Here is a 17850-nt window from a genome sequence, read left to right as displayed (position 1 = left end):
CAAAATTGTTAAATTATATATAATGATCATATCTATATTTTTAAATAAATATAATAATCTAATTATAATTTTTTAGAAATTTTATAAAAAAATTACAAAATTTATATAAGGATTTTGGAATCCTCAAACTTGATATTTTTTTGAAATCTAGCTGGACTTGAAGAAGATTATTTTATATTTTTATTTTTCAATGTCCATCCAAAAGTTAATCAAGAAGTCAAATATCTTCACTAATTTTCCCATCTGATTTCTTTTTTTAGAATTTGTATTTTACAATTAATAACACTTATACTATATAACATTATTATAATCATTTATAATTACTAAGTACATATAGGGCATAATAAATATGAATAGGAAAAAAAAAGCATAAAAATATTCATATGACATATTAGAAAAATATAGTCCAAGTTAACTAAAAACTATTGTAATATCACTTTTAGATGTAGTTTAGGTAATATCAAAATTATAGGATCACATTGGCATATGTTCCATGTTGTAGTATTAGCTAATGAATTTTAATTTGCAACCAGTTTTTTTCACTCATGATAATCTTCTATTTTCTATTTTAATTATTATTAACAATATATTTCAAAAATCAATTTTTTTAGTGAGTTATAATTAAAGTGTAAAAGTAATTTTGAATTTTGATGGTAAACTAAAATTTTATAATTTTACAAGAGACATTCATATTAATAATAATAATAATAATAATAGTTAATTGAAATTAATATTATTCAATTACTCTTAGACTTTAATTTAATTTAATTATTTATTTATAAAGTTATAATCCTATTTTGGTTATAAAATAATAACTAATATTATTATAATATGCATTGTGAAAAACTAAGTTTGAGGTAAGGAATCTTTATGCTTTATGCTTTAGCTGTACAAAATAAATACTCAAATGTAAAAGGAAATATATTTATATATATTTTGAGAGGATGTGAGTATCAAAGTGGGTCAATGTTCATCAATTACAAGAAATAAAATATAGCTTTTGGAGAGTTAGTGGTGTAGCACCAAGTAAGAGAAGTGGCTTTTTTTCCCTGTCCTTTCATTCATTATGAGAACTACAAGTCTATATGCCTAGAGAAGTGTTTGTTTAGAGTATAATGATGTTGTGAACGGGAGACAAACAATCAAACCTTTTGGTGTTTGCTTGAAAGGGAGGGTTTGGATTTACCAACTCGCAACTTGGAAGTTGGAACTAGGTTCAGTTGTTGAAACCGAGGGCTCAGGAAACTTCCACTGCGTACAACAATTAAACAAGTCTATTCAGAATTTATAAAAATTTTCAATCAAAAAAAAAAAAAAAAGTCCTTTAATTAAGCACATAGTACATACCCATATAATTCATGATTTTTAATTTGTTTGTTTAATAATATTTTTAATTACTGTTACTTTTTTTTTTTTTAATTTAAATATAAGTTAGATTGCATTTTAGCCATCATATGAATTCTCATCACCAATACACTTCAAAAGGCGTTGTGATTTATTAAGAATAAAATATGAATGATTTAAAAGACTACCAACTTCTCAAGTTTATAATATTTATGGAGTTTGTGGGAGCATGAAGACATCAATGTAGAAGAGAAGGCAAGACACATCCATATCAACAAGAGCTTAGTTGCAAGCGTTGTCCAATGCTTCAATTAGGCAGATTGAGCTTTTGTGTACACACTTGTCAGTAGCCCAGATGCAAAGGACCCTACACTCTGCACTCTTCCAAATCTTTCCTCATGTTTTTTTTTTTTTTTTTCAAATTTACACGTTCCAATCCATTCTTTTCACTATATTATAAAATCTTTATTATAAATAAATATTTTTTTAGACTCTCTCTCTTCATAGCTATTCATTTCCCTACCTACTAATTTCCTTACCAAAAAATAGGGGACTGGTTTTGGGGGAAATTCTCATGTGTTTATTTTGAGAGGTAGGTCCGAAATGATTTTTTAGGGAGCTTTCAGAAAAACAAATGGGGTGAAAGAGAAGAAAGAATAGAGAAAGAAAGAGACTTTGGAGAAGGAGTCTGGACTGGTTTTTGGACAGCTCTGGGAGGGTTTTCTTTGGAAACTGTGGAGAGCGAGGGAGGTTGGACTGGTTTTTTGGAGAAGAGAGAGCAAAAGAAGCCGAGAGAGGAGGCAAGAAGCAAAGAAGATAGGATAGTGCTCTCAGGTATAACCATTATAGCTCCCTACTCATTTCATTTTATGATACTATTCTTGATCCTTTTACTGCAATTATTTTGAATGTTGCCCTCTACCTACCTTTTTGGATCCTCTAGAATGTTGTTCATTTTTTATTTTTTAGTTTTTGAGGTGAAGAGGATTTAGAAGATAGAGCCAAAAGAAGGGACTTACGGACTGGCAGTAGGTGGTGAGAAGATCTAGAGATTTCTCTCTTTTTTTAGGAGATTTAAAAATAACAATGCTTTGACATGAAGAATTATTGCAAAGGTCATGAATAAGGTTAAATTCGTAGGATTTTTGGGTATAATTGACAGGGCACAATGGACTTAATTATATATGTTCAATTTGGATTCCATTTTATGTGTTTCTCATGGAAAATGAATGTGGTGCAAGAGACTCTATGATAATTTTTAAGAATTTTCTTATATTACAAAAGTTTCTAAATATTTACAGTAGATATCTTTGTTGTGCATGTTGTATAATTTTAACCTCTTCTTATCAATTTTCATTCATTGATATAAAGAATATTGGTTATCTTAAAGATCAATTCTATATACATAATTAAAATTAACAGCTAGTTTCTTGATCTTCTAACAATTTTCCTCTCCATTTGTTATGGTGTTGTCTTGTAGACTTGTTGAGTGGTTGTTGAGTAGCTGATATTTCTTTGCATTAAGGTTAGTAATAATTTGGGCTTCACTTCTTCTTATATTTGATTATATGCTTGATAATTCAATTTGTGAAGTATGTTTTCCTCTTTTTTGTTATGCATCAAATTAGTTGATTGATCAGAATATTTTATTTCTTTATATGAATCTAGAAATACATACTTAAATTTTAAAAAATATTTCTAATAGTGATAGCATGTTAATATTCATATATGTAGTATTTATTTTCAATTTTTTCCCTTATATAGGAAATACTTATTATGTTTTACTAAATTATTTATGATATTAAAGGTTCAATTAATTTAGCATATTATTATGATTAGAAAATTGTGCTAAGAAAAAAAAAGGGCTATGTGTCACATACTACCTTGAGGTTGTTGAATCATTTTTTTATTTATGAAATATAAAGGACATTCTCTCTTATCTATATGGTTATAATGCATCAGTTTTCTTGCTGAGTTTCCTAGTTAATCCGAATCACTAAATTGCCGCACAAATGCTGATTCGCAACATGTGACCTTATTTAAAAAATCTTGCAAATTATATGATTTTTTTAGAAGCCTTCTTGAACACATGCACATGTACCTGATTTACAAAAAAAGTTAAAGAAGTAAATTTCTCATTTTTATTCTTCATATATGCATGCATAAAACCTTAGACTTCCGTTCAAGTATCTTTGTGTGACAAATTTTTTTCTTATTACATGTTAGAGACATTGAAGTTGTCAAAGAGTGAAAATGGTCCTATCAATGAAGTAGTTTCAAATTGACAACTTCTTAATTTGTCTAACATGTGATTAAAATTTTGTCTACAAATTATGCTTGAATTGTCCGGTTGGACAGTATAGGATAACATAATGTCTATGAAATCACCCTCATATGCTTCGTTCATTTCTTAAAATTTCGATAACATTTCCTTTTGTTCTCTGGGTGCATATTTGGACAAGGTTAAATAATGTCTTGCCCATTTCGTGTACTTGGAGAACTATGGGGAAATGCTGTCGAAATTTTGTTGAAGTAAAACGAAGCTTAGTAGTGGTTGAGTCATAGGGATTATGCATTCCTATATGGAATAGGAACTACCACCTAAATTAGGAAGTTGGATATATTAGAATGCATAAGACACTCATCATATGTTGATATGCTCAAATTACTTTCTTTTTTTTTCGTGTATTCTTAAATCATCATGGTCCATTTTATTATAATTTTTATTTATAAGGTTTATGTCTTAGGTAGAAAATTTATAAACTTATTTTTTTTATTCTAATATGAACCTTAAGATTCTCTCTTTGTTGTTGAGATTTTAACTTTAAGAATAAGATTCTAGATGGCCTACAACACAAAGTTAAGATTCAATGTAATTTGTTTTAGAAGCTTTTTGTAACTATATTGGTATGAATTTTAACTTTTTTTTACTCTACAATTTTGATCTTTCATAGTCGTACCTTTAGAGAAAATTACTAACATTGGAATGTGAATTATAACTTATATCTTCCTTCTATTTAATGTTAGGTAGAATAATAAGTACTTTAATATTGTCTTTATGTGTTTATTAAGACATCATATTATAATTCATGAATCTATAGTGTTCACTACTTCTTAGTTGGTTGTTATTTAAGTGAGCATTGACATTATAATGATCGTATCGTTGGTTGATAATCCTTATTGAACTTCCCCTATGATTTTTCTTTTCCAAATTTTTTATGGATTAATTAATTACATTGTTGGTTTTTCTTTACCTTTTGTCGGTTGTTTTAAATTGATGGTCTTGAGTTTCTATCAGTAATATTTACCTAGAATCGTAACTTCAAGATCCAATGCAACATACAGGAACTACTATTAACGCATATAGCTACCAAGCTCATTAAGGAATAAGGATTTCATATATGTGAAAATAGGAATTTGCCTATGCAAAGAACAACACCTCACCTTTGCATCATTCTATCACAAGATAAACTAGTTGTGCATGAGCAATTTCTTTACTTTATATGTGTGAGTATGACCATGTAATAGCGAGACTATGACCACATTGTTTTCACTTAATTTATCTCATTTCCTTATTTCACATATGGTATATACAAATATGCATACATACTTACATACATATGTGTGTGTGAGTCTAAATTTATGCCTATACATCATTGATGATTGTATCAGATCTAAGAAGATGGATAGGAGTTGGATGCAACTACAAAATAGACTTTGTAATGAATATGTTGAAGGTGTGAGAACATTTATTCAGGCAGCAAAGCAACACTTAAGAGTGGATAATAAGACACGTTGTCCATGTCGACAGTGTTTAAATGTAAGATTCCAAGATTTGATCATAGTTGAACAACACCTAATTAGATATGGGTTTTCAAGTAGTTACAATAGATGGATACATCATGGTGATGAAGTTGAAGGTGTTTCACATGCGCAGCCTGATATGTGTAGTGATAGTAATGGGTGTGATCAATGACAACTATGTTGATGATGAAATTAATGATGCAATAAATGATATGCATGGGCCAAGAAATAAAGAAGTTAACTCGAATGAATCTATTGGTCATGAAATAGGTAGAAATGGGAAGAATATTGATTATTTGTTTAGTGAAGCTCATCGAGAGTTGTATCCAGGTTGTACTAAGTTCTCAGCTTTGAGTTTTCTTGTAAAGTTGATGCACATAAAGGTTCTTAATCGATGGAGCAATAAGTCATTTGACATGTTGCTCGAACTACTACTTGATGCTTTTCCAGACGGAGCAAACATTCCAAAATCACATTATGATGCGAAGAAGATGTTGCGAGATTTTGGTTTAGGATATGATTCCATTCATGCATGCAAGTATGATTGTGCATTATTTTGGAAAGAGAATGAGACGTTTCACAATTGTCCCGTGTGTAACGAACCAAGATATAAAAATGGAAAGATCCCTCAGAAAGTGTTACGACATTTTCCATTAAAGCCAAGGCTACAAAGATTGTTTATGTCAAGATATACATCAGCTGATATGCGATGGCATAAGGAAAAAAGATTCCATGAAGATGGAGTGTTGAGGCATCCGGCAGATTCAGAGGTATGGAAGGATTTTGATAATCAATATCCTTGGTTTGCTCAGGATGCTAGAAATGTGAGGTTGGGCCTTGCAACTGATGGTTTCAATCCATTTGGTACTATGAGTAACAACTATAGTATGTGGCCAGTTGTCCTTGTGCCATACAATATGCCACCTTGGAAGTGTATGAAGGAAAGTTTTTTCATGATGTCATTACTTATTCCTGGGCCACATGCTCCAGGTAAGGATATTGACATATACTTACGCCCTTTGGTAGATGAGCTTAAAGAGTTATGGCATGATGGTGTCCATACGTTTGACATGTCAAGTGGAGATTATTTTCGCATGCATGCATGTCTACTATGGACTATACATGACTTTCCTGCTTATGGAAACTTGTCTGGTTGGAGCACAAAAGGGTATAAGGCATGTCCTACTTGTAATGAAGACACATCCTCACAGGGCATTAGAAGCAAAATATGTTATATGGGTCATAGGAGATTCTTACCTCTTAATCATAGTTGGAGAAGGAGTCGACAACATGATGGTAAGCCTGAACATAGACCACCACCTAAGACACTATCTGGTGAGGATATTTTACAACAATTGTCTCATGTTTATAATTCTAGGCCTGGTAAGCATATAAATAATAAAGACAAGAAAAGGAAACGAGGGCCTGAAGAATTAAATTGGACGAGAAAGAGTATTTTTTTTTAGTTGGAGTATTGGTCAAAACTTAAGATGAGACATAATATTGATGTCATGCATGTTGAGAAGAATGTCTGTGATAATGTGGTCAATACCTTGTTGAACATTGTAGGGAAGACTAAAGATACTGAGAAAGCTCGTTTGGACTTGGCCGACATGAAGATAAGGAATGAGTTACATCTTCAATTGAAAGGAAATAAGCTATTAAAACCCCATGCATGTTATACCTTGACTTTCGAAGAAAGAAAAGAATTTTGTAAGTTTCTAAAGTCAGTCAAGTTTCCAGATGGTTATGCAGCAAACATATCTAGAAATGTAAACATTAGCGATGGGAAGATTTTAGGGTTAAAATCTCATGATTGTCATGTCTTGCTTCAACGGCTTCTCCCTGTTGGTATTCGTCCTTACTTAAATAAGGACATATGTACTGCATTGGTTGAATTATCTGGATTCTTCCAAAAGTTATGTGCTAAGACATTGTACGTTGCGAGAAAGAGAGGAATTGTCATAATATTGTGTAAACTTGAAAGGATATTCCCTCCTTTCTTTGATATTATGATCCACTTAGCGGTGCATTTACCTCGTGAGGCTAAGCTTGCTGGACCAGTAAGCTATCGGTGGATGTATCCATTTGAGAGGTATTTTACATACATTTAACTATATTAAAAAATAATGAAATTTATGTAATGTTATCATGTGATAAATAAAATTGTTTTTTTTTTTTGGTACTTTTCTTTCATATTTAGGAACTTGGGCACCTTAAAAAAATATGTTAGAAATAAAGCTCGACCAGAGGGTTCAATTGCTGAAGCATACACTGTGAATGAAGCTTTAACATTTTGTTCAATGTACCTTCATGGAATTGAAACATGTTTCACTCGAGATGAAAGGAATGAGGATAATCGAGAAGAACAAGCTAGTGGCCATTTATCTATTTTATCACAACAAGCACGACCAATAGGTGGTCGACAATTACAGCAACTTTCGAAAGAAGAATTGGAAAAGGCACATTGGTATGTCATAAACAATTGTCGTGAGTTGCAACCTTATTTAGAGTAAGTGTTAACCAATCTTGTGCGAGTTGTTTAAATATGTTTTTTTTAGAGCATTTGTGTAATATAACACCTTATATACACACTTTTGTGAACAATGCACATGTAGTGAGCACTTGGATGAGTTACGAAGGATAAGTGCTTCAAATTTGGAGTTGGAACAAGAAAAATATTTTCCTAAGTGGTTTAAAGATCATGTAAGTTATTAATCATGTCTTTCATATTTCTTAATGGTAGAGTATATATTTTAACAACAACAATTAAAATGCATTTTTCTTATTACAGATGAGACAAATGCATATTAAGCATCCATCTGAAGTCACGAAAGAACTATATTCATTGGCATGTGGACCAGATGCTCGAATTCACACATATACAGGATGTATTGTAAATGGAGTTCGTTTTCACACAAAAGATCGTGATGATCATCGAATTACCCAAAATAGTGGCATTTGTGTTTCAGGGGAGCATGATGGAGAAAATGTTAATTTTTATGGTGTTTTAACCAATGTGCTGGAGCTAGATTATTTATTTGGGTATAAGATTATCCTTTTCAAGTGCAAGTGGTTTGACACAAATCACCAAAGGAAAAAAATACAACAAGATCCACACTTTACCATCATAAACATTAGTTCTACTTGGTATGAAAATGATCCATTTGTACTAGCTACTCAGGCTCATCAAGTGTTCTATCTTGATGATTATAAAAATGGCCAAAATTGGAAAGTTGTGCAAAAGGTTCAACATAGACACTTGTGGGATATTTTAGAGGTGGACAGTAATATAGAAGTTGATGCAAATTTTGACGAGACAAACAAAGATGATGCTTACCAAGAAAATGAGTCATGTGATATTGAATGGTCATTTGAACTAGATGATCAATTAGAACGTTTTGATCGCATTAATGTTAATCCAGAAGTCATAAATAATAACATTTTGTGTATGGGTGATAGAAATGATGATGGTGATGATGATTTCATATGCGATGATATAATAGAAGAAGATATCATTGTTGATAATGATAACATTGTGGAGGAGTGGCTTTCAAGTGAAAGTGAGAGTGACTAAACATGCAAGTATGATATTTAAATGATACTATGTTTTCCATTATCATGTTTTACTAATTCATTTGATCTTTACATATATATGTTTTATTCAAATTTCATTATTTTATTGATTACAAGTTCTCACCTTATTAATAATAGCTGCCTTTCTATATACATATTTTCAGCATAGTTGTAGATGGCTCCTGGAAAAAGACCACGTCCACCTATCATACCTAAGCAGTTAGAGGATAATGTGAATGCAGGTCATATCGATTTTTAATTAAAATTAACTTGTTAAAATATATGTTTGACATTTTTTTTTGTTTAATGAGTTAATGATGTCAAATTAACACTTATACATTAAAATGCTCAGCACATAAGATGACAAAGAATGACATTCAAAGACTTAGTACTGATCAACTCAGCCAAGGTCAAGAAGGTATTCCTCCGTTAGTGCAAACTAGTGGGACATGTAGGAGGTTAAACACCAACCTCACAGTGGAAATGATTTTTGACACAGGTAAAGAAGTTGAAATACTTTATATAAATGTTCTAAATAAGTTCATGTAGATTAACAAAATATATGTTCTTGTCATTATTTAGCACAAAAGAGGACACGAAGTGGAAGGATTATAGGTACAAGTCCAATCAAGGAAGCTAATAGAACTCCTCCAAATGTGCAAGTTGATGTTGCTCATACTAGCCTCAACAGAAACTCCACAAGTAAGCATGCATGTTTAATTGGTTTAATTAGATATGTTGAATAAAAAATTGATTTTTATTTTTATTTTTATTTTTTTTTTTTGTAGATGTAACAACATTGAAGGTATAAAAATATAAACTTAGTTAAGTCCCTTTGTAATTGATAAATTTGTTATTAGAGATTTAATGTATTCATTTTATTTCATATGTATAACTAGATCAAATTGCTATACATTTAACTTCAATGACTTAATTTCTATTAATTGATATAATTTCTTAATGCTTAGCACGTAAGATGACTGATAATGATAGCAAGAGAGGAGGCATAGACCGACAACTTCAAGGTGTTGGGAATCTAGAGAACACTACAACTAATGCGACATTGCAAGCCAATGGAACACATAGTAGGCATCAAAACAACTCCACATGTAAGCATATTGAACTAGTTTAATTAGATAAGTTACCTCATAATTTGAAATTGTGATTGTTTTATTACTGTTATATACTTACTAGTGCTAAAGCTATAAAAGCGTAAACTTGGCTAACTCCATTTGTATTTGCTCTATTCATTATCTTAAAATCCATTCCTTTTTATTTGAAATATAACTAAACTAAAGTGTTATAATTTATTTGTATGAAAGAAAAAAAATACCTATATTATTTATTATTATTTTAAATGTATTAGACTATATTATGAAAAATATGCTTTGCAAAATCATTGTTTATAGAAACCATCTTGGTGTTGAACAACATCATATATGTCATTAATTAATTTGTATAATTTCTCAATGCTCAGTACATAGGATGCCGTGTAGTGATAGTCAGAGAGTTGATACATTTCTACCTATGCAAGATATTGAGAATGGAGATGACACCCCAATTCCCCCTCCAACATTGCAAGATTGTGGGACACCAAGAAATGTTAACAAAAACTCAACTCGTAAGCATGTTGAATTGGTTTAATTGGATAGGTTAAAGAAAATTTGGAATTTTTCTTCTTGTTGTCATAGACTTAACAATATTAAATCTATATAGGCATTAAAAAAATTTAACTTTTATTTTTGAAATATAGTCAAATTTAGTCTAAATTATGCTTTATTAGTATGTTTGTTTAACAAATTTCTTTATGTTCAATGAAGTTATATGTGCTAATTAATTCTTATAATTTTCTAATGCTCAGCTCGAAGGATGACTCGTAGTCACAGTCGGATAGTTGGTATAGATGAACTCATGCGGGGTTTTGGGAATGTAGAGGACACCATAGCCCCTGCAATAATGGACACGAGTGAGACACCTTTTGATCCCAATAACAACACCTCTACCATGGATGCTGATTCTACCACTGGTAAGGATGTTGGATTAGTTTATATATGTATATATATACATATATATATATATTCAACAGGTTCAGTTGCATCACCTGAAATTATTAATTTTCATTGTTTAAGTTGCATTGAAATTAAATGAACTTTCTACTAATATAATTTAATCACAACAAACATTTGAGACTTTAGTGTTATGAAAACATTTTATTGGATTCACTTCTATATAGTTATAATATAGAAATTATCTATATAAGTTGGACTACCTTATGGAGATTTTAATAAAACAATTACTATAACAACATTCTATTTGTTTTTACAAATATTTTATGTGAACTAATTATTGTTAATGATCAATGCATAGGACGTAGGAAAGTTCGGGGGACAGTCGAGGTGTTGGGACAGACAAATTGATCCAAGCAAATGGAAGTCGAACCACTTGGTGGGGTTAGATTAACCCGAAAATAATGCTCTGACTGGTGTCAACAGTAGTAGAATGAAATCTGAAATAGGAACCATTGTAAGAAATTATGCACCATTGGACGTTGAGAAGGGCTGATATATCAGAAACTGACAAAGTTTTCATGATGGAGAAATTGCAGTATGATGCTTGACAATATTCCTAATTTGATGCATAATTTTTCCATTACTAATTAGGTTTAGTAATGAAATGATAATTTATATGTTATATGTTATACCTATGCATGTATATGAGTGAAAATTAATGTAGACCTTTTTGACTTAAAGTTAGAAATGTTAAATGAGTGTTATACTAATTTAAAATTTGTGAGCTTGCTATTTGTTAGATTTGCTTTGGTATTGATACCATATGGGTGTATGTTTTTGCATTATTATTGTTGTTGTAATTATTATTATTATTATTATTATTATTATGGTAATTTGACTTCCATTTTTGGAAGATGTGAGATGTAAAATTTTATGTTATATTACAAAATATATATATTAGTTTGAGCCTATGGAAAAATACTTTATCATTATTTCCATTTTCTTCTTAGAGTTAGAGGCAAATAAAATTTAAGTTTTAAAATTACCAGGAAACATTAATTAACTATTCCATGTAGATTAAATTACCAACTAAAAGTAGTTAATTTCTAGTCCTTGTTTTACCATATTAATGCATTCTAACTTTAAATTTTGTAAGCATGTGATCTTTATAATTTTATTACCTTCTATTTTATCCATTACCATCCTTACACTATCATGATTTATTCTAATTATAAAGTTTTGTAATCATCTCCAACTAAAATCCCATATAGAGTTAACTTGTCCTATTTTTTCTTATATTTTTTTCATTCTCTCTAAAATATCTAAGTATTAGTCCACTATGAATAATAATAAATCAACTTTAGTTTATTGACTAACCTTTCTTTGGTTAATAATCTTATTGGCTTAGCTAATTGTGACAAAGAATAAGAAAAATATCTAACTATTGTACTAAAAGTTTTATTTATAAATTTCAATTGGTCATATTATTTGCTTAGAAGCTTAAATATTTCTTACTTCACTATTTGTGTTCTAGGAAAAGTTTATAATTGATTTTACTCAAGATCATGTGAAAAAAGCTATAGAAGGCAAAATGGCTGCAAGATACAGAGATCATAGAAACAAGTGCCACAAGCATTTCAAGAAGTACCCAACAATAGCTTTGGCAAAGCAGAATCCATATAAGCATGTTAGTGATCAAAAGCAGTGGGATTGGTTATGTGATAGATTTGCCTCAGAAAAATTCCAGGTAAAGATTTCATCAAAATCTTGTTTGGTTTGCTTTACCATGTTTAACATGATATTATATTTTAATATTGATACTTTGATCTTAACTTTTAATCATAAAGCGACGCTCAACATTGAACACTGAAAACAGAATGAAGTTACCTTTTACTCATCAAGGTGGATCACAGTCCTTTGTACAACATGTGGAAGAATTGGTAAAATTAAGAGAAATTATGTTATTTTTATTAATGCTTTTAAATTGTTGATTACTGCACTTCACAAATGATTTAACTTTATTCTTTAGTTTAATGAGATATATCAACTTTTATCTTTGGAAATAATTAGCTTATTAAATGCTTAATATTGTCTTTATTGTATTGAATCATGTGTTGGATCTAATATTTGATTCCATCCTTTAACTAAAACTATTGTTATTATGTATAGATTTTGGTCATTAAAAGCTATGGTGCATTTCATTACAATTCCATACTCTTAAGACTTGGTATGAATGACAATATTAAATATTCTTCTACTTGCATGTTTTCGTTGCCTTGAGTTTAATGTCATTTTGTAAAACAAATGTATGTCTATACAATGATCACTATGTTAAACTTGAAGTAGGATAGTCTTTTTTTATATATAAATATCGAATTCCATACTCTTAAGACTTGGTATGAATGACAATATTGAATATTCTTCTACTTGCATGTTTTCGTTAGCCTTGAGTTTAATGTTCATTTGTAAAACAAATGTATGTCTATACAATGATCACTATGTTAAACTTGAAGTAGGATAGTCTTTTTTTATGATGTTAACATTACTTTATACATTAGAATAAGTCCATAGTAGCTATAATAAGGATGTATTTTTTTAATATATTTTTAGGATGAATTTAAGGCAATGAAATTGAATTGTTAAATTTATATTTTTGTTGCTTGTATATGTATGTTATTAAGAAAATAAAGGAATAGTCAACAACTTAAGTAGGTGTCAATAAAAACCATGACTAGAAGGCATGTATACTTGTAGCAAGAAGATTTCAGCTTTTACTAGTTGTGGTAGTGATTGCTTGGGAAAAAAATATGGACCATTTGTGATTTTTCAAAAATAAAGAAAGGCATATAGCCAAGGTACTATTATATTCATAACATAGAAGGGTTCTAGATATGACATGTCATGGGCTATGAAAATAGGCCTAGTATGGTCAAGGCATGTTAAGCCTTGACCATAGGGTTCCTTTATAAAACCAATTTTTGCAGCCTTCTTTTTTCAGTAGGTGTACACATTTGTAGAGATGATTTATCCCTTCAATATTGTGGATTTGTATTATACATATAGATCATTCAAAAAGATTAAGTTACATATAAATAACACAACTTAAGACCAAAATTAAAATCAAAAGAATTAATAAATCTTTTAAATTAACAAAATTAAACAAAAAATATGGACTTTGGTGAAACCAAGTCCATCTAACCCTTTTCTGATAGAGGTTTCTTTGGGTTTTTCTTTCCATCACTACTTTCATCCGGCTCCTTTCAAAAACCTTTCAACTATGTTTCACTTTTTCTATATCTCTATATGTATATATTCATAACTATTGTTTGAATTAGAGATTTTAAATTATTGGTTAATTTATGATTTTGGTGAATGATGAAACCTTGACCACTTGCAGCTAAGGGTTTGAATTAGATTGTGTATTATACCATGCTTTTAATTGAATTTTGATCTTTCCATCATTCTGATTTTTAATTTTGCAGATAGTTGGTATTTGTAGTGTTAGATCTAAGGTTTAGAGTTTTTCTACGTTTAGCATTTCACAATGAACTTATTTGGCCTTTGTTGATTACTTTGATCAATTTTTATACTTATTTGCACATACCTTTCATGTCATGCAACCAAATTGTATATTTTATGTTCTATCTAATATTCTAGATATGTTTCTTGATTTGTTTTCCTTTTAGAATAGGGAGTTTGACTTGTAAATTTTATAATATGCATTTTTTTCTTTATACAAAGCATATATATTTGTTTCTTTCTTTTTAAGTGAGTCAATTTATTATAAATATCATAATTTTGGCTAGAAAAATAATAATATAACAAAAATTAGATTATAATACAACATTCAAAAATGACTTACTTTATATTACAATAAACATAAAATAAAAATCTGGTTGTTTAACTTGCATAAGAGATCTTTCTTGTGTGACTCATGAATTTTGATCACCATGGATGCAAATTTATTTGAGAGGTTCTATATAGTTTATTGTTTCTTAAAATTATATTTATATTTTTTTTTACTCATTCTTCATGTTGTTATCTAGGCACGACACACCGGACAAGCGCCAGGACAAATAGAACTTTTCAAGTTAATGCATTGGACTTCTCAAAATGGTTGGATAAACCAAGAAGCAGAGGCTTCTTATGTAAGTTTTCCTTATAGAATCTTCAGCTTGCTTATTTTTTTATTTAAATATGATTTTCAATTTGTTTCTAACTTGTAGCTTAAGTAGGTCACTATACAAAATTGGTTTTTCACATTATGTAATTTTTTTATTTTCATTTGACTGAGTTTAAAAATGATAGATAAAAATGAATTAAATTGGTCTTATTAAATTTTGTGATTCTATATATAGTAGGAAAATTTTATGAAATTCTATAGAAATTCATATGAACCTTCCAAAAATTTGCCATAGTCATAAAGAACATGCTATGAAACTTAAGCAAATTGTTTTTTTCATGAAATTCTATAGAAATTTATATGAACCTTCCAAAAATTTGCCATAGTCATAAAGAACATGCTATGAAAAAGTTTCAATTTTTTTTTTCATGAAATTCTATAGAAATTTATATGAACCTTCCAAAAATTTGCCATAATCATAAAGAACATGCTATGAAACTTAAGCAAATTGTTATATATATATTCTCTTTTTGCAATAAATTATAGTTGAATTAGCCAAGTTGCCTATTGAAAAGATTTTATTTAATTAGTTTGTGTTTTACATTATTTTACATTTTTTTTTTTGTATTTGTAGGAAAAAATGTTAGAATTGCAAAAGCAACCAGTGCCAGAAGGTGGTCAAGCCTTGAAAGAGGCTGAAATATGTGTTCAAGTGTTAGGGTCAAGATCTGGATATATCAAGGGCTTAGGTCATGGCCCTCGACCACCCTCATCCTCATCGAAATCTACACATAAGTCACATCGAGAGATAGAATTGGAGAATGAGCTTAAAGCAACACGAGAGCTTTTACAAAGTCAAGAGACTCGAATCCAGCACCAGCAGTCCCAGATAGCTCAATTAGCTAGTTTTGTTAGTGAAATGCGCCAACACATGCATATTCCAGGATCAAGCTCAAGAAGTTCATCTCCTTCAGATGATACACCGCTTATAGATTCTTAGTCACACTTCATGGATGATGATTGACAATTTTCTCCATTAACACTTGTTTGGAGTTGTTTTGGACATTATCTTTCCTTGACATGTATATATGGTACTTTTGTTTACTGCATTATTTTTTTTTGGATGTTATCACATTTTGCAAATGTGTTATTTTTGTGGCCACATTTTGCACATGTGTTAGTTTTGTTATCGCATTTTGCACATGTGTTAGTTTGCTTGCTACATATCAATCTTTACTATTTTTATTTTTATTTTTTTATGTTATCACATTTTGCACTTGTGTTTTGTTTGCTACTTTCTTTTACTTTTAGAACTTATGACATTTTACAATGTGGATGTCAGTGCTTACTATTTATTTATTTATTTTGTATATGTGAATATACCAAAACTCTTTTGCATTCAATGGAATATTATCAATTATTTATTAAAGCTTTGTTGTCACATAATTTATTTATTCATTTGGAGTTTTTAATTATCAATTATGTAATAAATTAAGTTATAACAAAATTTAATTGTTTAATTAAGTTTTATAATTTAAATTTAAATTTAAATATTGGAATATATCAATTGAATATATTAAAATATGATGACAAAATTATTATAGACATATAGACAAAAGTTCATATGTTTAGAGCCATTTATTCATTTTTTTGTTAAAATATGACCTGAACTTCCAACGGGGAAATAAAGTTTTGTTTCAAAATCCATTTGGCAACAAAATTATAATTTTGGTCATTGTATGTGTCTAATTTGGCAACAATTTAATTGATTATCGAGAATTTTTAGCAACAAAATTTTGAACATTTAACAACAAATCTTTTCGTCAAAAAATATTATTGGAGACAACAAAAAAATTATGTCTCTATAAACTATTAGAGACGAAACATTAAATTTGTTGCAAAAACTTTTCGCGACGAGGATAAGGCGACGTTCATGAAACAAAAAAAAAAAATTGTCGCAAAAATGTTTTTGCGACAATATTAACTTTTTTGCGATAAAATAATTGTGTCGCTAATAATCATATATCTTGTAGTGCACGCTGCCTACTTTCGGATAAACTACATCATCATCATTCTCTTCATCCTATTTCTCCACGATATCCACACCCATCCCCAAGTCCTTCACCATATGCTCCGCATAACCGCCTAATCTAACCTCTCCATCATCCTTCTCCCGAACAACTCCATCTCATTCGACCATGCATGCACTACTGCTCTATATTGCGCCTCTATCTCCACTGCCAGCCTACACCATTATTCCTCCACTCTGTCAAAATGGCCCATTGCACCACCATCATAACCTCATCCTGACACCACCATGGATGGTCATCACCATTCTCCATCGTTCAAAGTTACTCATCGTTGTCATACCTGCTGCGCGCCAACGTTTTCCTTCACCACTCTCATCTTCACAACTCACCACTTCCTTTTCCTATCTTCATTCTCATCAACATCACAAAACCACTCATCTTCACCTTATGGCCACACGCAGCCATCCACAACATCTCACACCCGCTTCCATTCCCTCATAACCAATCACATAATTCCCATCATAGCATGTCATGATCTCATTCCATTGATTTAACATATAAATAAGAAAAAATAACACATGTCAATGACATCATTCAAATCATAATTGACCATATATTGACATTCGTTTGCATTTTGAATCCAACAAAACAAAGTCAAAGAACACTAACCTTGTCTGAAGAACGGTGCAGTCGGATGAAGATCCTTCCTCCTTTCAATGGTATGACTCCTTCGGAAAATCTCTCAATGATGCAGTTGCCTCTTCTCAATCGTCCTTCTTCCTTCCTCTGACCTTTTCTATCTCCCTGATCTTTTCTCCGTAACTCAGTCAAACCACTCTGCCCTGATTGAATCCCACCATTCTTTCAAAAATCTAGTGCATCTTCCTTTTCAAACCACCTTATTTCTTTTTTTTCTTTTTTTCTTGAACACAACCTCAGTTCCTGTCCACATACATGTTGCACC

At 30.3% G+C, this 17850-nt stretch overlaps 1 protein-coding gene and 1 long non-coding RNA gene across 2 annotated transcripts; both read left to right on the top strand.

Annotated features, from left to right (window-relative positions):
- The first annotated feature begins 2157 nt into the window (after positions 1-2157).
- LOC117908282 lies at positions 2158-11141 on the top strand. Its single transcript, XM_034821895.1, has 7 exons — positions 2158-2178; positions 8889-8966; positions 9077-9223; positions 9307-9426; positions 9693-9833; positions 10586-10750; positions 11092-11141. The coding sequence occupies exons 2-7, from the start codon at positions 8900-8902 to the stop codon at positions 11139-11141; spliced, it is 690 nt and encodes a 229-aa protein (XP_034677786.1). The 5' UTR covers positions 2158-2178; positions 8889-8899.
- A 1507-nt stretch (positions 11142-12648) lies between these two features.
- Positions 12649-15801, top strand: LOC117908549. The gene is made up of 3 exons (XR_004650207.1): positions 12649-12673; positions 14780-14881; positions 15491-15801. It is a non-coding gene; the product is annotated as an uncharacterized LOC117908549 (long non-coding RNA).
- The last annotated feature ends 2049 nt before the right edge of the window (positions 15802-17850 follow it).

Source organism: Vitis riparia, chromosome 19, assembly GCF_004353265.1.
Source record: "Vitis riparia cultivar Riparia Gloire de Montpellier isolate 1030 chromosome 19, EGFV_Vit.rip_1.0, whole genome shotgun sequence".
In the NCBI taxonomy this organism is placed as follows: domain Eukaryota; kingdom Viridiplantae; phylum Streptophyta; class Magnoliopsida; order Vitales; family Vitaceae; genus Vitis; species Vitis riparia.
The sequence above is the reverse complement of the archived record's forward strand: the minus strand, read 5'-3'. Positions and strand labels throughout refer to the sequence as shown.